Source organism: Brassica napus, chromosome C3 (genome assembly GCF_020379485.1).
Source record: "Brassica napus cultivar Da-Ae chromosome C3, Da-Ae, whole genome shotgun sequence".
Classification (NCBI taxonomy): domain Eukaryota; kingdom Viridiplantae; phylum Streptophyta; class Magnoliopsida; order Brassicales; family Brassicaceae; genus Brassica; species Brassica napus.
Window position 1 is genome coordinate 47,445,676 of NC_063446.1, and position 26,596 is coordinate 47,472,271.

The 26,596-nt window shown below is 40.8% G+C and overlaps 1 protein-coding gene across 1 annotated transcript; it reads left to right on the forward strand.

Moving 5' to 3' along the window:
- Window positions 1-25,310: 25,310 nt before the first annotated feature.
- LOC125583123 (uncharacterized mitochondrial protein AtMg00810-like) lies at window positions 25,311-26,019 on the forward strand. Its single transcript, XM_048749697.1, has 2 exons — window positions 25,311-25,395; window positions 25,505-26,019. Exons 1-2 carry the CDS (start codon window positions 25,311-25,313, stop codon window positions 26,017-26,019), a joined length of 600 nt encoding a protein of 199 aa, XP_048605654.1.
- Window positions 26,020-26,596: the final 577 nt, after the last annotated feature.

Consider the following 26,596-nt stretch of genomic DNA (forward strand, 5'->3'; position numbering starts at 1 on the left):
CTATGTCTCTCCATGGACTGCATCGGGTGCTACAAACACCCTTGATCTCGGTTCGATTCCTCTGTAGGCACATCTCAAAGGTCTCCCGCTTGATCTCAGAGGCCTAGAGGGACTTAACTTTGCTGCAGGCCTGATAGGAGAACCAAAGGAGACTGATGAATTCACAAAAAACCTTACAGATTTAAACGTAGCACATGTGAAGATTGAAGCCAACCTTACCACTCCTCTTCCCGCTTTGATTGATCTGCGCAGAACCACAAGAAAAGTCTACCCTGTCGAAGTAAAGTACCCTTGGGTTCCCCCATCGTGCTCTTTCTGTCACCAGATTGGTCAGATCTTAAAGGACTACTTAACAACACCTCCCATCCCCCCTGTTAAAAAACCTTCTCAACCTTCTCTCCCAGAAGATCCCCCGGCACCTGCTCCTACTTCTCAAACTTATGCGAGCATGGCCAATCAACAGCCGGAAGTAGAAAATACACCAACTGCTGAAGAAAACCAGCAAATGGAGTTTGAAACTGACCTGCAAGAAATCCTTTCTCCGCCCACCATTCAATCTCCTCCAAAATCTATGGAGAAAGACACCATTATCCCTACCACACCATCCTCCCCTCCCTCTTATTCAAACCCCTCTCCCTTCCCCATCCCTTTTCCTTCCTCACCCCAAGACTCCTCTCTCCAAGACCTTATATCCTTTACCAACTCCCCCTCTGTAGCTTCCGTCATTGTTGGGCTTGCTGCAATACCCCCTAGACGACACTTCCCTTTCAAACATAAGCCATTTTAAAAAAAAACCCTTCCTCCCTCTCAAAAACTGCCTTTAAAAAATTTTTCTGCGATCTTAGAATCATCTGATTCTTCAGACCCTGACTCCTCTCAAATCGATCTAAACCCATCCCAGCCGCCACCACCCATTCAAACCGAACCCTTTGAGCCACAAACTCTCCCTGTGTCTTTAACCCTCCCATTTAACTCAGCCCCTGTTGCTTCTGTGTCTTCTACCGAGGAACCTCTCCATCTCAATGGAGAGGAACCAGACCCTTCTCTATGAGTAATAAAACATTTTTTTTTGGAATGTCTGTGGCCTAAATGACCCGTATAAGCACCCCTTTTTTGTAAATTGACTGGCCTCTCAACAGGCCCACTTCGGTGCTCTTTTGGAAGCTCATATAAAGGAACCTCAGCTGACCCATGTGATGACCAGAACCTGTACAGAAATTCGAACAAAATGAAGTGGTAGAAATTCTCCAGAAAACGAAAACGGCGAGACTAGAGTTTTCTCTCAAATCATAACTCTGATCCCGATGGCAGAATCATTATCATCTGGAAGCATCCGGTCTATGTCTCCCCCTCCACCAATCACGCCAATCAATTACCTGTGAGATCAGTATCGGGAACTGCCAAAAGTTTATCTATACTGCGATCTACGCTGCAAATACATGCCCTGAAAAACTCACACTTTGGGTGGACCTCATCAATCTACACCAAACTTATAGCCTTGACATATCCCCCAGGGTTGTTGGTGGAGATTTCAACCAAACCATCCACAGCTCTGAACATTCTCTCCCTGCTGCAAACAACTATGATACGCCGATGTTAGAATTCAGAGGCACTTTGTCTGATCTTGGCATCTTTGATATCAGATTCAATGGTCTCCTGTTCACTTGGTCGAACAAATGCCCAACCTTCCCCATCGCCAAAAAGTTGGACCGTATCCTGGTAAATCACCAGTGGATTGCATCCTTTCCCACAGCCAAGCCTCCTTCCTCCCCCCAGACTTCTCAGACCACTCCCCAGCCCTACTAGACCTAGCTGTTTCCCTACCTATCTCTGGAACCAAACCCTTCAAATTCTACAACTACCTAACCAAACACCCTCTCTTCTACCAGACAGTACACACTGCTTGGAATCAGGCCGGAGGCATCGCTTGGGATCTTTCTCATCTCTGTGTGAAACTGAAAAAAAATAAAGAGAGATCTCAAAACACTAAATAGAGACAATTTCTCAAATATCCAAGAAAGAGTAAGAGAGGCTAACATCTTGCTTAATGTTGCGCATGTGAATGCTCTAAACGACCCAACCAGCGAGAATTTCAAAGGGGAAAAAGACCTTCGTGATAGATGGGAGTTTCTAAGAATGATAGAAGAAAGCTACTTCCGCCAAAGGTCTAGGATCAACTGGCTGAGAGAAGGAGATCAAAACACTACTGATAGACTATGGATTTTACCCATTTTCATCCATAGTGTATATGTGTTTTTACTAATAATTATTATATTCTAGAGTCTATTTATTATATTTATATGATCATGAGTGATTTGGAGATAAGTGATAATTTTGGAGCATTTTGGAGATATTTGGAGCAAGCACCCAAGATAACATCGAGCTCGACCATCGGTCGATATTGGAGAAGAATAATCGATCGATGTTCATGTCTTGACATCGATCGACAGCGAAGCGTGCAGAAAGCCCGTTTGGTCACAGCCGACTTGAAGCCCAAGTCTTCACCATTTTACAAGATTACCCCTGACGAGTTTTAACCTAATTATATAAGCTTTGCCACCATGTTAGAGGCAAATTGTGCTTTTCTTGTTTTATTATTTTCACAGCAAAGGTTTTTAGGATTTTGATAGATTGGAGAGAAGATCCAAAGTTATATTTTGTGATTGGAACTCCATTAATATCTATTTACTATTCTAATAAAGTTTTCTTACCTAATTCCTGTTATGAATTGCTTGGCCATGTCTGAGTAGTTTCATTGTTAGATTTTAGGGTTTAAATAGGTTAGGAGTGATTAGCTCCAACTATAGATTGCTGAGTTGTGATAATTATCATTTGGATTGTTCATTAATGCCTATTTCTAGATTAACTACCTAGAACTTGCCGTAGGATTGATTGATAAAAGCGAGAGCTTCATTCTCATCCTGAAAATATTCTACTGAGCTAAGTTTCTTGCTATGAGCAAGGCGAGAGCTGATCTAGTGAGCTTAGTAAGCTACCATTCAACCCGCGCATAAAGCTTAACTAGAAGCGCGTCGATCGATATCATTATTGAATAATCGATCGACGGAGTAAAAGGTGTATCGATCGATATCCCTATAGGATTATCAACGACACTTTCTAGTAATCGACATACGAGAATTGAGATCATTAGATCTAGTTAATAGACAAGTCAAAACATGCGAGAGCTGATTGACTTGTTGATCAAGTAGTTGAGCGTTACATTATCATACATGCAACTCATTAGGCATCTGTACGATTATAATCCCAAGTTTCCTGAATAAAAACCCTAAGTCTAACTATTTCCTTTTAAGCACCAAAACCTCAACCAATCTTTTGAACAAACACTTGTTCAATATAAAACTGCAATTTACATTTAAATCTCTAAAACCATCTTGCTTAACAAATCATATTAGATTTCTTAGGTTCCCTAGCTCCCTGTGAATTCGATCCTTAAGTACTACAACTCGACCTCTTATTTGAGAGGGTATAAATCACTCCTTAGGGTAATTTGAGTGATATCAACTACTTTCTTCCATCGCCTCACACAAGTCTGAAACTCCATCAACTCCATAAGATAATTATGTCTACCTTCTGGTGATATCATCACAGACCCGAGTATGATGGGTGCGATTGCAGTATCCCATTTTCAGCAACTACTGGCACCTCAAACTCAGCTAACAGAACCAATCTCACCCATCTGGATACATGGACTTACCAACTTCCGCTGCTCACCAGACATCTCTACCTCCAAGTTCGTTTTCCCATCCCCGGAAGAGATCAGATGCGTCCTTTTCGGACTAAACAAGAACAAATCCCCTGGGCCAGATGGCCTCACATCTGTCTTTTTCAAAGAGTCATGGCAGACACTAGGAGCTGAAGTGATAAGAAGTATCCAAACCTTCTTTGTATATGGGTTTCTTCCTCCACCATCAAACGCAACCATACTCACCCTCGTCCTAAAAAGAATAGGAGCTTCCACAATCACGGACTACAGACCAATCTCATGCTACAATACACTATACAAGGTAATCTCTAAGCTTCTTGTCAAACGCCTGAAACCAATTCTTCCTACCCTCATCCTCCCAAATCAAACCGAATTTGTCCATGGAAGACTTCAAGTGGAGAATACAATTCTTTCCTCAGAGATCATACATGGCTATCATAAGGACAGAGGGCCTAAGCGCATCACTCTAAAGGTCGATATAGCTAAGGCTTTTGACACCGTAAAAGGGACTTCATCTTCAACCTTCTTCAAGGTCTTGACATTCCACACAAATATCTTGTATGGCTGTATCCCTTTGTTACTACCCCCTCCTTCATGATAGGCTTCAACGGCACAGTGCAAGGGTACTTCAGAAGCAAGAGAGGCCTAAGGCAGGGTGACCCTCTCTCCCCATACCTCTTTGTGATGGCCATGAACTGCCTCTCCCTCCTACTGGACAAAGCGGCAGAAGAAGGTGCATTTGGATACCACCATCACTATCGAGAATCGAAACTGACGCACCTCTGTTTTGCAGATGATCTCCTCATTTTCTGTGATGGGTCAACTGAGTCAGCTTAGGTCACCAAAACCTCAACCAATCTATTGAACAAACACTTGTTCAATATAAAACTGCAATTTACATTTAAATCTCTAAAACCATCTTGCTTAACAAATCATATTAGATTTCTTAGGTTTCATAGCTCCCTCTGAATTCGATCCGTAAGTACTACAACTCGACCTCTTATTTGAGAGAGTATAAATCACCCCTTAGGGTAATTTGAGTGATATCAAATTTGGCGCCGTTGCCGGTGAGCTTTGATCGCTTATTTATTCTAATTTTTGTTAAGTTTCTGACATAAAATTTTTTCTTGGATTTTCAGGTACATGCCCAACAGTACCAGAAGCAACAAGGAAACTCAACTGCTATTCTCACCAGATCGTGCAAGTTTGGAATGTTCGATCCGCAAGGAAGCGCGCTCCTCATCGACCGATAACAACACTTGTGCGTTGCTCGATTTCGCTCAACCACCGTCGACCCAGACACTAGTCCCGTCGACCGATACTCGCTCACCACTGTCGACCGAAGACACTCACCTTCCGTCGACCAACATCATTCATCCGACATCAATCGATACTCCATCCCAGACATCGATCGATACTGAGCGGCGAGACATGGTTGTGACTTTGATACTTGTACGAGAAAATAATGGAGACCTGCATGACCAGGAGGGTCATCTGCGTAATGCAGCAGGTGAGAGGATATATGCTCAGGGGGCTGCAATCCCTGAGTCTGATGCTAATGCTACAGGTACTACTTTACCTATAGATTAGGCTGCGCGACCCAAAACCTTGGCTGACTACAACCGTCCAGATCAATACTACACCAATAGATCACCCATCCGTCCTCCCATTACTGAGAGTGATTTTGAGTTGAAGGCGCAGTACTACACGCTTGTGGGAAAGATACCCTACCATGGATTATCCCACGAGCATCCTATGGATCATCTGGAGAGGTTCGAGGATCTGATTTCTGCTATTAGAGTCGAGGGAGTCTCTGAGGACTACATGTTATGCAAGCTCTTCATGTACTCACTTGCTGGAAAAGCTCTGCATTGGCTCAGGTAGTTACAACCGGGATCTCTTACATCCTGGAGCGACATCAAGAATGCATTCTTATGCAATTTCTTTGATGAAGCGCGTGCTGAAGACTTGAGAAGCAAGATTGCCACATTCACTCAGGGGCCTGCAGAATCATTCAGAGGCTCTTGGATCAGATTCAAGTCTTATCAGAGAGACTGTCCACACCATGGATACAATGAAGTACAACTGCTCAGTGCTTTCTACAGAGGCATCGCGGTGCAGTACCAGATGGCTCTTGATGCTTCCAACAATGGAAACTTCAACACCAGGAATCTAGAGGAGGCAGTAAAGGTTATTGAAAACCTATCATCCAACAACAGCACCAAGAACACTGATTTTGAGAGGAAAAGATCTGCCACCATCCTTGGGAATGATCAGATGGATGAGGTTAAGGCAAAGCTGGATAGTGTTCACAAGCTTCTCAGGAAGCAGGTTTCCTTGGTTGAAGATGCAGAGGCTGTAGAGGGTAGAGCAGAGGAAGAAGAAGAAGATGTGAACTACATTGGTGGAACTGGATTCCAAGGTTCTGGAAACCAGGGTGGAAACAGAAACTCCTATGGAAATATGAGTAATTTAAACCAAAATTCACAGTACCAGAAACCCTACAACAACAACTACAGTAACAACAGAAGTTATGAAAGTTTCTACTACCAGAAGCCACCGCCTCCTACTCAAGAGAGCAAGATTGAAAAAATGTTTGATAGGGTTCTTGAGGCACAACAGCGAATGACAGTGGACTTCAATGGGAAGATTGATTCTGTCTACACCAACCTGAACACAAAGTTTGAGACTTTGAGCACTCATGTGAAGAAGCTGGAGATGTAGGTTGTGCAGACAGGAGATGCTATCAAGAGGCAGGAAGCCTCGACAAGAGGTTTAGGGGATGATGTGATGAAACATCACGTGAATGCCATCATTGACGATGATTTTTGGCAAGTGGTGAAGGAAGAGAAGCTGCAATAAGGAGATTTCGAAGTATAAAGTTTGATGAGTTTCGGCGGATCGCATTGGTGTCGATCGACGCCAGACATCAAACATCGATCGACACACAACAGTCCAAATCGATCGACAGGACCTCCAGAGCATCGATTGACGACGCCTACGGGGTCAACCGCGTCTTGCAATGCTGTAAAGATTCTAACTCACAAGGAGTTCATAGCAAAACACCCACATCCTCCCAGCCATGTTTACGTACGAATCGATCGACATGCTGACACCTCCATCGATCGGCAAACAGAGGCAGCCATCGATCGACAACCTCCAGCGCCTATCGATCGACGAGCACCTATTACCTACCGAGTGCAAATGCCAAAGATAGATGTTTCACGTCTTAATGCACTCAGGCCCAAACCCGAACCTTCAGAATACCCACCAGAGACCGTCAGGACACCTTCAGGTGATGGAGAGGATCCATTGGAAGAGGATAGGGTTCCTACTGGAAGAACCCTAAGAAGAAGAAAGGAAAAAGTGGCGAAACATCTGAAGAGGGGGGCTAATGAAAAGGAAAAGGAAAACTTCCGAAAGAGAGTCTTCAGGATTCCTCTACATAAGCCATTCGAAGAGGCTTATTATACCCACAGATTGTGGATTTTCTTCAGAGAAACTAGAGAGAAAGAAAAAGACATCAAGATAATGTTCTGTGAAGCTAGAGAAAAGATGAGGATGAGGATTACATTGAAGAAGAAGAGTTATCCTGGGCAATTTGCAATACCATGCACAGTGAAGGGTATTGAGACACAAGAGCATCAGTCAGCATCCTACCTAGGGTTATGGCAGACCATCTGGGTCTGCAGGTGGAGCCTTCGCATGAATTATTCACTTTTGTGGATTGTTCCCAGAGGAACTCATGAGGAATTGTGAGAGACCTAGAGGTGCAGATTGGTAATGCCCTAGTTCTAGTTGATTTCCATGTCTTGGACATCAAGTTAAACTAGAACTCTTCTCTACTACTTGGGAGAGCTTTCTTGTCAACAGTGGGAGAAGTTTGCAACTTCAAACCAACCAGTTGTGTCTAACACTCATCGATCCTAATGCCCACTACGACCCTATTCCAGTCAAGAAGCCACAGACGATCTCCAGAAGAATCAATGATCCAGGAATCATTGCAGCTTGACACTGTGGAACCGAGTACGAGACGGACTACTCAGCGTCGATCGAAACTCACAGTGCAACATCGACGACAGTACCAACAGAAAATCGACCGATACAATAAAGGAAGAATCGGTCGACACTTGTCCAGATGATTGGGAGAACGACTACTACAACCCCCCACTATTGCCGCTTACACCAAACAAAATATGCATACAGACGAGTATGATGAAGACTATGAGGAGAAACAAGCTACTGAGTACAGAGTCATCATTGATGGGGAAGAGAAACTCTTACATCATTCCTCCTGGAAAAGGAATGCACCATCGATCGACATGACAAGATCGCCATCGATCGACACTCAACCTCATCAATGATACCGAAAACGAGCATCGACCGACACTGCCTACTACAAATCGATCGACACTAAAGTCAACCGTGTACGAGAAGGAGACTACTCGATTGGCAGTTGGGTAGATGGACACCACCACGAAAGCTTTGCAGTAGAAACATCAATCTACGCACCATGAGAAAATAAACTACAAGACGGTTTCACAGACGAGGAGCTTCTCAACATGCAAAGACGCGATGAAACAGATCAGATTCAAGCAGAATCTGCTTGGGAAACAACTCGTTTCAGTCATCCGATCGATAGGGCAATCCATCCATCGATCGACACCCATCGTCCACAATCGATCGACATCAACAATACAATGTCGATCGACAACCGTTCAATACCGATAACCACTGTAAAGTGAAAAAGATAAATTCGATAACCAGTATCTAACTCCAGACGAATTTGGTATTTTCAGGAACCCCGATGGCTACGCAAAAGCAATAGACGGACGCACACTATACGTATCTCGAGAAGATATCGTAGATATCCTTCAGACAGCCAATGGAGCAGACAATTTGTTCATGCATCAACGTAACAATCCAGAACAGAAGACTACAAAGGAGTCCTATGACACAACTGGTGGCATAAACAAAAGCTGCATACAAAGATCTCGCCATACAACTCCACCATCGATCGACGTTGACGTCCCAACATCGGTCGACAGACAGCCAGAATTCGGCATAAGAGCCTTTGATTTCTACGGTACCCGACGATTCTACTGGGAAGAGAAGGATGAGTATGGAGTTTACAGAGATGATCGGAGATACGCCAGAGATCTAGATGGACACACCATTCCTGTTCACAACAAGGATATCAGAAGAATTCTGGAAAGAGCTTCAAGAGATGAGCCAGCCTACATCTGTCTTCCGGAACATGCTAACTCATTCACACAGACAAAACTACTACCAGAGATCTGTGGTGAACAAGAGAAGAACAAAGAAGCTTTCCAGATGAAACTTGATGGTGTCTATACTATCCATTGAATGATAGTATCAGTTGGCTAACTACTTGCATGGAGGAGATGAAGCAAGACATAGCCATAATTCAGCACGCGACTGACGTTGCTCGACCTCCATCGATCGACATAAGACAACATATATCGATCGACAGGCATCACCATACGTCGATCGACAACCGCATGCCAGAATCGGTCGACGACAATCCACCACACCCACATACGATGAAGTCTCAACAAAAATTTTACACCAGGGAAGAAATAGATCAGTTTGTAGAAGGGATCTATAGAGATCTGGAAGCTACAGAAGAGAGGCTTGATGGGAGATGTGATGACATCTATTTCCCAATGGATCTTAACATTAGTGCTTTGACTTTCAAGATTGAAGCTATACAAGGGGAATTGGTGGAGATTCAGAGTTACATTTCCCGTCAACCAGAAGCATCGTCATCGATCGACAGACCCAACAACAAATCGACCGACATTCATCATCGAACATCGGTCGACGACGCTACAAACCGAGGCCGGCTAGTACCAAAGAGGACATCAGACATGTCCGACACAGTACCATGGAGAGGAGATCTCAGCTACACTTACGCCACAATTAGAAGACATCAGTTCAACCTTGAGAGTCTTGGGGAAAGATTGAAGAGGATGGAAAACACAACTGCAACAATGAAAGAAAAATGGCACAGAGAGGATGACGCAATGAGAGACTTCACTGGTACATGGTTCAACAAGAGCAAAGAAGAGATGGATACCGGTTTTCCAACAAGTCCCAGTTCTCAACACCACTAGCCCAATCACCTCCAAAGTCAAGCTAAATGACTATGACAAAGCGCTAAGTGGGAGAGAACCCACTATTAGGTAATATTTACTAAGTTTTTATTAATATACTATTTATGTTGGTTTTTAATTATTGCATGTCATAAAAATAAAACCGAGTAGACGATTGCCGCAAGTATCGACCGACGAAAAACTGTCGACATCGATCGACATAGTCTTTCCTGCGGCGACCGATATCAACATCCTTACATCGGTCGACATCCATTCCGGTCTGGTATATCGTTCTTACTTATTACATTGAGTCTTTATGATTTAGTTATAACCATAAATCCGACTGAATTTACACTGGGGACAATATAGTTTAAGTCTAGGGGGAGGTTTACTGATATTTATTTACTTATTAGTCTTATTAAAATGTTTTTCAAAATAAGTTATTATTGAGTCAAGAAGGGGATTATGAACTTTTAGATTTTTGCTTGATATCTAACCACTCTTTAGCACCATTCTAGACTTACTAATTGCAGATAGTACTAAAGATACTAAAGTGGATCAACATGTCAAGTATCCACTCTTGCTGAGATTGTTTTGAAGGAACCAAAGCTGACCTCCAACACTAAAACTTGACACAACTGCTTGTCTTGGGGCTTGGTATACATGGGATCGGATTCTTCAAACAAGTCTGGAAGGTAAAGCCTTGTGTAGATAGATTTATCACCCTTTCTCTCTCTATTTTCGAATTATAAAAAAAAATATTTTATATACTATATATAGAGATTAATTAGGAAGGAATTCGAACAGGACTTGGTGGCTACAACCATTAAAGCTTGCTTCATAAGAATTCTATAGGTAAATGATTAGAACAAGACTTGGTGGCTACAACCATTAAGGCTTGCTTCACAAATAATCCTAGGATATAGGTAAAAAAGAAGTGAACAGGACTTGGTGGCAACCACCATTAAGGCTTGATTCATGGAAGTCTTTCCAATCTTGGTCAATGATCTTGCATATAAGCAGACTTTGACTAAGAGAGAAAATTAGTAGAGAGAGAGAATATGAACTAATGTTTACCTGCAGGTCCAGATACTTGTTTGAAAATCCTTGCATCATGTGATCGATACTCCCAAGGTAAAGCTTGCACTTTTACTTATGCTAAGAAATGAGGTTGGTAGAGGGGAATGTCAGACAAGATTTGCTAAGTTGTTGGCTAGATGAATTTGGTTGCTAAGATAGGATATGGTATAATTTGCTTTTGTGATTAGGACTTCTTGGATGTGGATTGCAATATTGCAGAGGTAATGATTCTAAGTTTTAAATCATGTGAGTCCTTGTTGTTTTAAACCTCTTTCGGAGAGACTGCCTGTTTGATTTGCTTGAGGACTAGCAAAATTGTAAGTCTGGGGGAGTTGATAGATTATGGATTTTACCCATTTTCATTCATAGTTTATTGGTGTTTTTACTAATAATTATTATATTATAGAGTCTATTTATTATATTTATAAGATCAGGAGTGATTTGGAGATAAGTGATGATTTTGGAGCATTTTGGAGATATTTGGAGCAAGCACCCAAGATGACCATCGAGCTCGACCATCCGTCGATATTGGAGAAGAATAATCGATCGATGTTCATGTCTTTACATCGATCGACAGAGAAACGCACAGAAAGCACGTTTGGTCACAGCCGACTTGAAGCCCAAGTCTTCACCATTTTATAAGATTACCCCTGACGAGTTTTAACCTAATTATATAAGCTTTGCCACCATGTTAGAGGCAAAGTGTGCTTTTCTTGTTTTATTATTTTCACAGAAAAGGTTTTTAGGATTTTGATAGATTGGAGAGAAGATCCAAAGTTATATTTTGTGATTGGAACTCCATTAATATCTATTTACTATTCTAATGAACTTTTCTTACCTAATTGTTGTTATGAATTGCTTGGCCATGTCTGAGTAGTTCCATTGTTAGATTTTAGGGTTTAAATAGGTTAGGAGGGATTAGCCCTAACCATAGATTGCTGTGTTGTGATAATTATCATTAGGATTGTTCATTAATGCCTGTTTCAAGATTAGCTACCTAGAACTTGCCATAGGATTGATTGATAAAATCGAGAGTTTCATTCTCATCCTAAAAATATTCTACTGTTTCTTGCTATGAGCAAGGCGAGAGCTGATCTAGTGAGCTTAGCAAGCTACCATTCAACCCGCACATAAAGCTTAACTAGAAGCGCGTCGATTGATATCATTATTGAATAATCGATCGACGGAGCTAAAGGTGTATCGATCGATATCCCTATAGGATTATCGATCGACACTTTCTAGTGATCGACATACGAGAGTTGAGATCATTAGATCTAGTTAATAGACAAGTCAAAACATGCGAGAGCTGATTGACTTGTTGATCAAGTAGTTGAGCATTACATTATCAGGCATGCAACTCATTAGGTATATGTACGATTATAATCCCAAGTTTTCTGAATAAAAACCCTAAGTCTAACTATTTCCTTTTAAGCACCAAAACCTCAACCAATCTTTTGAACAAACACTTGTTCAATATAAAAATACAATTTACATTTAAATCTCTAAAACCATCTTGCTTAACAAATCATATTAGATTTCTTAGGTTCCCTAGCTCCCTCTGAATTCGATCCCTAAGTACTACAACTAGACCTCTTATTTGAGAGAGTATAAATTACTCCTTAGGGTTATTTGAGTGATATCTACTACTTTCTTCCATCACCTCACACAAGTCCGAAACTCCATCAACTCCCTAAGATCATTATGTCTACCTTCTGGTGATATCATCACAGACCCGAGTATGATGGGTACGATTGCAGTATCCCATTTTCAGTAACTACTGGCACCTCAAACTCAGCTAACAGAACCAATCTCACCCATCTGGATACATGGACTTACCAACTTCCGCTGCTAACCAGACATCTCTACATCCATGTCCCATATCTCATCCCCGGAAGAGATCAGATGCGTCCTTTTCAGACTAAACAAGAACAAATCCCCTGGGCCAGATGGCCTCACATCTGGCTTTTTCAAGGACTCATGGCAGATACTAGGAGCTGAAGTGATAAGAAGTATCCAAACCTTCTTTGTATCTGGGTTTCTTCCTCCATCATCAAACGCAACTATACTCACCCTCGTCCCAAAAAGAATAGGAGCTTCCACAATCACGAACTACAGACCAATCTCATGTTGCAATACACTATACAAGGTCATCTCTAAGCTTCTTGTCAAGCGCCTCAAACCAATTCTTCCTACCCTCATCCTCCCAAATCAAACCGCATTTGTCCAGGGAAGACTTCTAGTGGAGAATACAATTCTTGCCTCAGAGATCATACATGGCTATCATAAGGACAGAGGGCCTAAGCGCATCACTCTAAAGGTCGATATAGCTAAAGCTTTTGACACCATAAACTGGGACTTCATCTTCAACCTTCTTCAAGGTCTTGACATTCCACACAAATATCTTGTGTGGCTGTATCCCTGTGTTACTACCCCCTCCTTCATGATAGGCTTCAACGGCACAGTGCAAGGGTACTCCAGAAGCAAGAGAGGCCTAAGGCAGGGTGACCCTCTCTTCCCATACCTCTTTGTGATGGCCATGAACTGCCTCTCCCTCCTACTGGACAAAGCGGCAGAAGAAGGTGAATTTGGATACCACCATCACTGTCGAGAATCGAAACTAACGCACCTCTGTTTTGCAGATGATCTCCTTATTTTCTGTGATGGGTCAGCTGAGTCAGTGAAGAATGTCCTACAAGTTCTCCACCGGTTCAAATCGCTATCTGGTCTTTCAGTGAATATCTCCAAAACCTCTTTCTTCACCTGCGGTCTAACATGTCTAGAGGTTGCTCAAATAGCTACAGATACATGCCTCACTCAAGATGTGCTTCCTGTTAGATACTTGGGAGTGCCTCTGTGCACGAAAAAGCTCACTCTATCCAATTGCGAACTCCAGATCCAACAAGTAAAAAAGAAAGTTAATAGCTGGTAAGCTAAATCCCTCTCCTTTGCAGGAAGATTGCTCTTAATTAACACCGTCATTGCAGGAATCTCAAATTTCTGGTGCTCCACTTTCACAATTCCTAAGCAATGCATCAAGATCATCAACTCATTATGTGGCGCTTACCTATGGAGACGAACTACTGAAGGCCACCATTCTGCGAGAGTCGCATGGGAAACCGTAACTCTAACGAAGACTGAAGGGGGTCTTGGTGTACGTGACCTCATCTACTGGAACAAAGCATGTTTAATTAAGCTCATCTGGTTGCTCTTCTTCAAGGCGGGATCAATTTGGGTAGCTTGGTTCACAAAACACATTCTCTCAGGAAACATAAGCAACTTCTGGACCCTGCGGGAAAAGCAAACTCATTCTTACACTGTCAAGAAGCTTCTCAGGAGCCGTGACTTAGTTTTCAGTTGGATTAAGGTCAAAGTAGGTAATGGGAGAAATACCTTGTTCTGGTTTGAAAACTGGTCTCCTTTTGGAAGCATAAAAGATTTCCTCTGTCTGCCCCCAACTTCCACTCTTGGCACCAGACAATACACAACAGTCTCAGACATCAACCGTCATGGAGTTTGGTCGCTTCCGAGCCCACGATCGGAGGAGCAGCTGGCGCTTCATACATACTTAACAACTCTCACTCTCTCCTCGGAAGAAGACTCCTACATTTGGTCACCTGAACACAAGCCGTTGACAACTTATTCAACTGGTACGATTTACAAACTTATCAAGCTTCATAAGCCTCAACTACCTTGGTTTACTGCAGTGTGGACAAAAAAAGGAATCCCAAAGCAAAATTTCCTTGTTTGGCTGATGGTGTTAAACCGAAGCCCGACAAAAGACAGGATGCTGAGCTGGGGGCGTCAATCAAATCCAAACTGTCTTCTCTGCAATAGCGCTCCTGAAACAAGGGATCATCTCTACTTTGACTGCCCTTACTCCTTCGGAATTTGGGTCTCACTAGCAACCAAATCTGGCTGTCCGCCGGTCAGAAAATGGTCGTAATCACTCACCACCATGCATTCGCTCACCCTCCCAAAGCATCAGAAGCTACTAGCTCTCCTATCATGGCAAACATCGATTTACCTCCTTTGGACAGAAAGAAATCACAGACTTCATCGCCAACAATTTCACCAGCCAAGCACGATCGGCACTGCTGCGATCGGCCTGATTAAAAACACGGTTTCCTCTCTTCGGAATTCAAGTCCTAAACTCGCCTCCCTCATGATCCAGCACTGACTTCGTGACTAGAAGCATCGATGATCGCTATGACTTTTCCCCTCTCCGTCTCTATTTTCTGATCATGGTTCAACTGAGTTTCCTTAATGTATTATGGGCCTGGCCCAAATGAAAACTGCCTTCCAGGCCTTATCATATATATACATATAAAAGCCTTTTTTCAAAAAAAAAAACTAAATAGCAAAATAGAATTCAAAACAGAAAACTCATTCTTAACTGAAATGTAAAACATAAACTCTTTTATAGCTGTACTCTTTTTTCCAATTATAATTTTTTGTAGGTAAATATCAATCTTACTAGGTTAAGATCCGTGTCTTGTGCGAGACGAACTTTCGGTATACAAATCTTTTTACGTACACTGTTATTTATTTTGCATTTTTACATATTATAAAATGATAAAATATATTAAATAATTGAGAAGCAAATAACTAAAACATATAGAATTAAATTGGCATGAACACATTAATCAAAATATTCACTCTTTTATTTACAATCTTTTTATGATTATTCAACAAAACAATTATATTTACCTGTTTTCCGTGGTATATAGTTAATTGAAATAATATTAACATACATATATAGTATATGTTTTATATGGTTATCTATTAAATAACTATATAATTTTATGTTCGTTTGTATTTCTTATAACAGAAAATTTAAACTGCTCAAAACCAAAATTTCAATGTACCTTTTAATAATTTTAGTAATATATGATCATATTTAAAAATTCCATAAAAATTTCAAAATTAAAATATTAAGTTATCAATACTTTTTAATGCATATTTGAGAACTAAGATATTTATTTTATATGGTATATAATTTAATTTAACCAGTATTAAAATATATATTTTTAATATGAATATCGATTAAATGAGAATTTCTTTTCATATAATTTTATGATCATTTGTATCTTGTAATAACAAAATTTTAAACAATTGATCACAATGTTTTAAATTTAGAAATGTTTAAAAAAATTATTATTTAAAGTTTTTTTTTTAAATTCAAAATGTAACATATACGAAAAATCTAATATTTTTTATTATATGGTGTATATGATTGTTTAATTTATCCTAATAATATAAATTAAAAAAAAATGATGAAGGATATAAAAATTGTTATGAAATCTTTCTTATTCAAATCATTGATTGCAGTATATAGTTTAATCATTATTAGGTAATTCCATATCTTTTATTTGATGAAAGAAAGAAAAAATTCTTTTGATGAACCAACTTAATTCTCTAGTGATTATAAAATTCATTTTAGTGATGACACGTGTCATAGATAATAATGGTAATGTTTTTCTTCTAATATGTAAGAGATTAAAACATGATCATTGTTAAAATTTGCCTTTACAGCTCGTTAGAATATTTTCTTTTTTTGCCATTAGATTTTCAAAGGAAGTTATGATATTCATTAATGGCACAACAGTAATTTGGCTAATGGACTTACACCCCTTTTATGAGATAATATGTGCACGTGCCCCATCCAATACAATAATTAGGGATTTACCCTTTGCATTAGAAACACTGTTTCCTTTCCCGTTTAACCCCTCTGTCCTTCCGAGTAGGCATTAGTAGACCCTGGCATTTGTCAGGTAACTTGCAAGCATTAGTAGCCTTTCGGTTCAATCGATGCATCTGTTGAGTAACTTCCCTCCGAACTTACTCCTTTTTATTGTATTAAAAAAAATCGACACTTTCAATTCCCAAACCAAAAACCAGAGAGAACATTCTTCCACCGTAACTCACCCCTTATTCCGGCCACTTTTTCTATTCTACGTAGGTTGATAGGCCTTGGATTTTACCCACTTTTAGCCATGGTTTATATACGTTTTTAGAGTTTTTTATATGCATTTTGACCATTTTTAGAGTAATTACAAGTTCATGTACTTACTAGAGGAAAAAGAGGTATTTGGAGCAATTTGGAGACTATTTGAGAGCTTTGCTGGAAAAAGAGGAAGAGTCGATTATTGTATCAGAACATCAACCGACGATTACCAAGCATAATTAATCAATGGAAAGGTCGTAGCATCGATCGACGGTGAAGCCACCCACGAGTTAATAACAAAATTAGAAGATTGCAAGTTTCACAAAAGTTCCAATAATTACATGTTAAGTCCATGGCCGCCAGTTAGTCTATATTATCAGGGTTTTGTATCATTTTAGAGGCAAACTTTCCTAGAGACCTTTTTAGACCTAGTTTGGAGAGAAGCAACAGACTACCATTGGAGGAAGAGAGAGCTTAGGATTGGATAAATAGATCTGAACTACAAAACAAAGAAGATCTTGAACTCTCTTGCTTTCACTTACTATATTGTTTACTCTTTTTATTTTATTTAAGTATTAATCAGACCATCATAACCATGTGCTTTATGAATATGTCTGAGTAGTCTTACTGTTAGATCTATGTATTGTTAATTTAAACTGTTGCTAGGGTGTTTAAAATATAGTTCTTCATCTAGTTGTTCTTAAAGCTAAGTTTAGGATTGATCACCCTTTAACTTAGATCTTAGGATTAATTGAGAACAAACCACTGCTTGACTTAATACCTGAAACTAAACTAGTATGATCTAACTAACTAGATATACACGAGAGTTAGTCTAGTAAGTTAGAGAACACAATCAAACCCGCTCGTAAAGCTTTCTAGAAGAAGCATCGATCGACGCAACGATAGTTCTGTCGATCGATATTTTAAAAGGTATATCGATCGATACTCTTTACGAATCATTGATCGACACTTTCTCGTGATTAACATACGAAAGTTGAAATCCGAGATCAAGATTAGATAATCTCATTGATTTTACGTAAGTTTGAGTTCGAGAACAATTAATATTAATAAACCCCTGAAAACTCAAATTAAGTTACTTATTTATCATACCTGAGAATATACCTGAATCTAGCTATTTTCCCAACTGTTAACAACCTCAAATCAAACCAATCGAGCAACTGCCTTGCTCACCATTTCATTTATTGCCTAAAACCTGTCAATCTAGCTTTATTTCGAGGACTATAAATCTATGGTGTAATCCTGGAGTCTCTGTGAATTCGATCCCTAAATACTACATTTGAACCTCTTATTTGATAGAGTAATTCACTCCTTAGGATAATTTGAGTGATATCAAATTTGGCGCCGTTGCCGGGGACTCTTTCTTATTGCCATTAGATTAAGTTTAGAATATAGTCTAGAGTTTGTTACTGAATTTGTTAAAGTTTTCCTTCATTTCCATGCTGACACAGGTACTTTAGATGGAGGACATGGATTTCGGCCAGACATCGATCGACAAAATAACAACAACATCAAGCGACGTGTTGACAGAAACATCGGTCGACGCTATACTCCAGACATCGGTCGACGAGTCGACGGAAACATTGATCTACGATACCCCACCGGAAGCAGGTAAGTTTTCTCTTACCAATCATGCTAATGAGGAAGTAGTCCAAGGTGAACCTAAAGGTCAACTAAGCAATACGATTAACCAAATCATAAATGAACAGGGGACTGCAATCCCTGTTAAAATTAATTCAACCTCGAATAGAGAAAAAGAAACAGAATTTCCTTTGCAAGACTACTTAAATCCTGGCAGAACCTATTCCAATAGGTCAGCCATTAAACTACCAAAAGACGATACCAAGGAATCTGGGCTCAACCTTGAATACCTAATCTTGGTACGTCAGAACCCTTTCCGTGGAACCACCTCAGAACACCCACACGATCACATCGAATACCTAGAAGACATGATGAATGACGAGTACAATCGCTGTAAACTCTTCTCATTTTCCTTAGAGGGCGACGCTAGAAAATGGCTAGACCAACTACCAGCAGGATCTCCGACCTGCTGGAAGGAAATTAGGAGTGCTTTCATTAATCACTTCTTCGATGAGACGCGTTACTGGGATGTAAGGAAGAAAATCTCCACATTCCGCCAAGATCCACGGGAATCATTCAGAAATGCCTGGGAAAGATTCAAGAGTTACCAATTTGAATGTCCCCACCATGGTTATTCAGAACCACAACTTATTAACACCTTTTACGGGGCTGTTAACCTTCATTACCAAATCACGCTAGACACAGCCAGTGAAGGGAGCTTTAGTACCAGGAGCCCTGAAGAAGCAAAGCGTTTGATCAAGAATGTAGAAACGGTTAGACCCTACGAGATGGTGTACGTAGAACGAGGAAGAAGAGTTGATTCCATAGATGGGCCACGTTTCGCTGAAATTAAAGAATCTCTTGACTCACTTCATTATGTTCTAGATGAGCAAAATCAATTTGGGATTTACCAAATTGATGATGATGTCCTTTCTGACCTAGAACAACAGGTAAATTTTGTGGATATTCCAACCTTGAAAGATCGGTATCCCAATCCTGACACTGACAGCTTCACCCGAAATTATGATGCTACTATTGGATCACGCTGAGGCAGAGCGAAATTTAGGTTAAACCAAGCTTTCACAGGAAATCGAAAAATGGCCACTGACCTGAACGGAAAGATAAATATAATCTACAGTGAGCTAATGAGGTAGTTTGACGCTCTAAGTGAATACATTAAGAGACTGGACAGTCAAGTAGCGGAAAATACGACTGCCATCAAAAGAGAAACATGACTTCTCCCTAGGAGAACTGACGCAAATCCGAAACGTCAAGTTAATGTTGTGTTACTAAGAAGCAGAAAACGCCTCACCCCGAGCACCATGGAAATTAACTATGCGGAAAACCCTGGTGAAGTTGAGAAAACCGGCGAAAGTAGATCACGACCGATACTTCGCGATAATCCTGATCCAGGATCAGAACCTTCTCGAGAGAAGGTTCGGTCCAACACTGGAAAATCTGAGGAGGCGACAATCAACCTCGATGAAGAAGAGGAGGAGTCGGAAGAAGATGAGGAAATCGATTGACAAGAAGGGAACAACGTCGATCGAACGACTACGGTAAATATCGATCGACAAACTGGAAACAATGTCGATCGACACTCGACTCCTGCCAAACCACCAGTAGATAGAGTGTATAGGACTTTGCCGCCCTTTCCTCCCAACAAGTCGCAAACTAAGCGAGAACTGGATAAAGCGATTTGCAAGAAAGCATTCGATAAAATCACGCTAGAAATGCCACTAAGTGATTCCATAAAAGTATCACCCCCAATAAAGAAATATGTAAAGGACATGGTATCCAACAGTTTCCCAGCTGTTGAACACAGCGTCATGATGGTTTCAGAGGAAGTAAGTGCTATAATCCAAAGCGAAACCCCGATCAAGAAACCTGATCCTTGTAGTTTGTTCTAGATTGCAACATACGAAATAAAAGTTTTCCTCGATCCCTTTGTGACCTAGGTTCCAGCGTAAATCTCATGCCGCACTATGTTGCGATATCATTGGGATACAACGAGTTTAAACCAACCAAAATAACCTTGGTTCTTGCTGATAGTTCCGTTAGAGTACCTGAAGGAGTACTAGATGACGTGCCAATAAAGATTAACGACTGTCACGTACCAACGGATTTCGTTGTGTTGAAATACCAGAATGAACCAAAAGACCCCATAATTTTAGGTAGGCCATTTCTAGCCACAGCTGGTGCGATCATCGACGTCAAGGAAGGCCGGATATGTTTATACATTGGAAACATCCCAATGACTTTCGATACGGAAAAACTAATAAGACGACCTTTAATTGACAAAAAGCCTTTTATGTGGATGATATCTCTAAGTTGGCTGAATAATCTTTCATAGACCTATGCTCAGATGATCCCCTGGAAAAAGTGTTTAGATTTACTGAAAAGGAAATGTTCAGCAATTACAGCAGGGCTGATGAATACGCGCGATTAATGAACGCAAGTGTAGAGATAACAAATGTCGATGACGTGGAGAATGACGATTCAGAAATCAATCTCGATCGATATTTAAAAGACGCCGTCAATCAACAACCATCCTCTCTAGAAAATTGGAACGCCGAAAAAGCACCGAAATTTGAATTGAAGCAACTACATGCGGACTCAAATATGCTTTCCTTTATAATAATTCCTACCCCGTAATCGTAAACGCAAACGCCAAAAACATTATGCCTTCAAGCCAAGCCAGCTCCACTGCACAAGTATAGGAAAGCCTTCGGATACTCTCTCGAAGATATTCCTGGTATCTCTCCAGATCTGTGCTTGCACCAAATTCACTTAGAAGACGATTCCAAATCTTAAGTGGAACAAAAAAGGAGGCTAAACCCGAACTTGAAGGAAGTTGCTAAGAAGGATATTATCAAACTTCTAGATGATGGAGTCATCTACCCAATTTCGGATGGTAACTGGGTGAGCCTTGTGCATGTTGTGCCTAAGAAAGGTGGAATTACAGTGGTGAAGAATGATAAAAACGAACTCATTCCTGTTGAGATGAAGCAATAAAGATCAAGAGATGAAGAACCAGAAGTTGTGTAGATAAGAAGAGGAGAAGCATTTGAATCAAACCGTACAAGTTGCCCTACAAGTGGCTTGGAAGGCAAGTAAAGGAGTGGGCAGATTTAAATACATTGCCATCAGTCTCCATAAGGTCAGGAGGAGTTTAAACAAGTGGGAGCAAGTGGATGGAGCTGTTGGAGTTTAAGGACAACACAAAGTCACATGTTGAGCTAAGGATGGATGAGAAAGAGGAGATGTCACTTTCATAGTACATCCGAGAGTGACTTGTTCCTGATCTTGTCTAGAATTGTTTATTAGTTCCTTTTGTCTCATTTCCTATCCTTGTATCTATTTATGTAACATGTCCAAGATATAAATCAGTAAGGGAATAAGAGATTCCTTCTTCTTACTCTCTTAATTTGCAACATACTCTCTATCTCTCTCTCTCTCATTCTTACTTTTATGTTTCTCACTTAATCCCCTTAATCTCTTCACACAATCATCTCATAAATCACTAAAACTCACATGGTATCAGAGCACTAAGCTCTTGAAACCTATTACTTCTGCAAATCTTTCACTCTGATTATTTCTTTTTCACAAACCTTTTCTATTTTCTCTCACTGTTCTTGAGCTGTTCTTGATGGATTCAGCGGAAAACTCAAAAATGGTTGTGATTCCGGTTACTTTTAAGGGAGCTAACTATCTGTTGTGGGCAAGGCTTACTAAAACAGCTCTTGGAGACAGAGGCTTCTGGGATATACTTGAAGATGGCATGAACCCAAAGAAAACTACCCTAGGAGAGGATGGTAAAGAAATTCTGGTAATTGAGGCTAGTGACAAGAAGAAGAATCAAGAGGATCTCATGGTGCTGTCCATCCTTAACTCCAGCCTTGATGCTTCACTCCAGGAAGCTTATGGCTACTGTGAAACTTCCAAAGACCTATGGGATACACTCAAGAAGGTGTATGGCAACCAGTCTAACATCAGTAGGGTGTTCGAAGTCAAGAGGGCTATCAATACTCTCAGTCAAGAGGACAATGACTTTGATAAACACTTTGGGAAGTTTAGATCTCTATGGGCCGAGCTAGAGATGCTGAGGCCAGGGACTATTGATCCGGATGTGTTGAATGAAAGGAGAGAACAAGACAAGGTGTTTGCACTGCTCTCTACTCTCAACCCTGGGTAAAATGATCTAATCAAGCACATCCTAAGAGACAAGGAACTCCCATTCCTTGAAGAAGTTTGTGCTCGGATTCAGAAAGAACAAGGATCAGTGGGGCTCTTTGGAGGCAAGCGGGACTTGGTTCTGGCAAACCAAGCTGAAGGAGTTGCAAATAAAGGCACCTACCAGACTGAAGACAAGAAGGTGTGGATCTTCGACCATTGCAAGAAGAAAGGCCATGAAAAGGACAAGTGCTGGATCCTCCATCCTCACCTCAAGCCACAAAAGTTCAGAACCAATTACAATGAGGCAAGAGCCAACTTCTCTGGTGACATGGGTGAGCCATCTACTCCAGCAACCATGCGCTCTGCTCCAGAGGGTGGTGAAGGAAAAGCCCTAGCTTCCAGTATATATCTGACCTTGAGGAACAATCAAGATGAAGCCATCAGACGTTCTGACATTGAGGCTCTTATCAAAATCCTCAAGGATAACTCTGGTAACACACTTGGTACCTATTTACATGTCTCTACTTGTGGTATCTTGCTGAATGCTTTAACTGAACCTAAAATTACAAAACCTTTAGTTATAGATTCAGGGGCAAGTCACCACATGATTAGGGATCTTAGCTTAATTAAAAACATTGTTCCTGCCCTAGGAAATGTTATGATAGATAATGGAGAAAAGGTACCAATTAAAGGAGTAGGTGATCTTAGGCTATTTGATAAAAATTCTAAAGCTTTCTATATGCCTAGCTTTACCTCAAACCTGTTATCAGTTAAAAGAGCTACTAATGACTTGAATTGCAGTGTTACCTTCACTCCTAATGATGTCTACTTTCAGGATATTGAAACTAGTAGGTTGCTTGGCAAAGGTGTAACCAAGGGAGACTTGTACTTACTTGAAGACACTAAGCTATCAGCCGATTTATCTTACTTCTCTAAATTTCATTTCTACTTTACCTAAAGATGTATTATGGCATGCTAGATTAGGGCATACCCATTCTCGTGCTTTGAACATCATGCTTCCTAGTATTTCCTTTAAAAGTGATTGTGGGGCTTGTATCCTAGGAAAACATTGCAAGAATGTGTTCTCTAGATCAAGTACTATTTATGAAAATTGCTTTGACCTAATTCACTCTGATGTATGGACTGCTCCATGCATATCTAGAGAACATCATAAGTATTTTGTGACCTTTATAGATGAGAAATCAAAGTATACATGGATCACATTATTACAATCTAAAGATAGGGTCTTAAAAGCTTGCATAAACTTTCAAACCTATGTATCTAATCACTTTAGTGCCAAGATTAAGATTTTGAGATCAGATAATGGAGGAGAATACACAAGCAATGCTTTCAAACAACACTTAGCCAAACATGGGATGATCCACCAAACTAGCTGCCCATATACTCCACAACAAAATGGTGTAGCTGAGAGGAAGAATAGACATCTCATGGAGGTGGCAAGGAGCATGATGTTTCATACCAGTGTGCCCAAACGATTTTGGGGAGATGCAGTCTTAACATCTTGCTATCTAATCAACAGGATCCCCACCAAAGTCCTTCAAGATCAATCCCCTTATGAGGTACTTAACAAAAACAAATCATCTATATATATGTGTGTGTTTGGGTGTCTTTGTTTTGTTTTGATACCAGGAGAACAAAGAGATAAGCTGTCACCCAAGAGCACAAATGCAGTATTTATTGGGTACTCTTCTTACCAGAAGGGCTATAAGTGTTATGTACCAGAGACCAGGAGGTTCTTAATCTTAAGGGATGTGAAGTTTGTGGAATCCAGAGGCTACTATGATGGAAAGAGTTGGGAAGAGTTAGAGAATCTGTCCCAATTAGCCTAAGATAGAGCTAACAATCTTAGGAGAGTAATGGAGAGACTTGGAATCAGTATACACCAAGAGAAAGTGGCCACTTCACCTGAGGTGACTCCCCACCAATCCACTCCATCTACTGAATCTGAAACTGATGTGATTGAGATTCCTCACCTTGATCCTGAGGGGGACAATCAAGCTGAACAGAATCAGGAGGTTTAGCAAGTCATGATCAAGCTGAGCATCATGCGCAAGAGGAGCAGGATGATCACACTACTCAAGAGGAGCCAGTAGTGATTGCAAGCCAGCCTCAGCCTAATAATGATCAAGTAACAATTGAGGACAGTAGTTTACAACCGGCCCTAAGAAGGAGTACTAGGATCAGAAAGTTTGTTGATTTAAACTGGAAGAACAACAGAGTCTACTTCAATTCTCAAGCTGTAGCCCATCCTATACAAGCAGTGTACTCTCTAGCTCATTATCCCCAAGAACATGTGGTGTTTATTGGAGAATTGGATCAGGAATACATTCCAAGGTCTTATGAGGAAGCTATGGAGCATGAGGAATGGAAAGAATCAGTGGGCAGTGAGACTAATGCCATGATCATCAATGATACATGGTATGAAGCTGAACTACCTAAAGGAAAGAGAGTTGTAACAAGCCGCTAGATCTTCACCATCAAGTACAATGCTGATGGAACAGTAGAAAGGCTCAAGGCAAGACTAGTAGCAAGGGGCTTCACTCAAACATATGGGGAGGATTACCTAGATACCTTTGCACCAGTTGCTAAACTCCACACCATAAGGATAATCCTATCTTTGGCAGTCAACCTAGAGTGGCATCTATGGCAAATGGATGTGAAGAGTGCTTTCCTACAAGGAGAACTGGAAGATGAAGTCTATACTCCTGGCCTAGAACCTAGTAAATCCTGGAAAGGTTCTTAGACTCCAGAAGGCTATTTATGGGTTAAAGCAATCACCTAGGGTCTGGTATCACAAGCTAAACACCACACTCAATGGAAGGGGCTTTGTGAAATATGAGGCAGATCATACTCTCTTCACACTCACCAGCAAGCAAGGAATTGTTGTGATCTTAGTATATGTGGATGATATCATCATCACAGAGAGTGACAAAGAAGGTATACTCCTAACGAAAGCTTTCCTTAGATCATCTTTTGATATCAAAGACTTGGGAGAGTTAAAGTACTTTCTAGGGATTGAGATATGCCGATCCAAGGATGGGCTATTCTTATCCCAAAGAAAGTACACACTTGATCTTCTGAATGAGGCAGGTGATCTAGAAGGAAGAGCAGCCAAGACTCCACTAGAAGATGGGTATAAGGTGCTGCGTGAGGGGGAGATTGAAGACAAGCCCTATGCAGATGTTAAACACTATAGGAGAATGGTGGGAAAACTGATATACGTCACTATCACCAGACCGGATGTATGCTTTGCAGTTAACCAAGTAAGCCAGCATATGCAAGCTCCCAAGATACACCATTGGAACATGGTTGAGAGGATCCTAAGGTACCTAAGAGAGGCGCCAGAGAAAGGAGTATAGATGGGATGCAACAAAAGCACAGAGATAGTTGGGTATTGTGATGCTGATTGGGCAGGAGACAGAGTGGATAGGAGATCCACCACAGGCTATTGTACTTTTATTGGAGGCAATCTGGTCACTTGGAAGAGCAAGAAACAGAAGATAGTGTCATGCTCAAGTGCTGAAACAGAATATAGGGCAATGAGAAAGTTCACTAGTGACTTGATTTGGATCAGAAACTTACTTCAAGACTTGGGTATAGAGACATCAACTTCAATCACCATGCATTGTGATAATCAAGCTGCAATACACATAGCATCTAACAGTGTGTTCCATGAGAGGACTAAACAAATTGAGGTGGACTGTCATAAAGTTAGGCAAGCAGTGGAGCAAAGGATCATCCTACCTTGCTACACAAGAAGTGATGATCAATTGGCTGACGTCTTCACCAAGGCTGCGAGCACCAAGGTTTGCGAGTTCATACACTCTAAGTTAGGACTCGTGGATCTTTCATCACACTGATCCTCTTAGCCATGAGGTGTTCTACTCTTTCTCCTTGGCTTGGTTTTTATCCCATGAGGCTTTTCCAAGCTAAAAG

Coding starts and splice junctions, on each gene's coding strand:
- LOC125583123 (XM_048749697.1), top strand. CDS start 25,311: ATGGATGTGAAGAGTGCTTTCCTACAAGGAGAACTGGAAGATGAAGTC. Junction 25,396..25,504: donor ACCTAGTAAATCCTGGAAAG/GTTCTTAGACTC, acceptor AATATGAGGCAG/ATCATACTCTCTTCACACTC.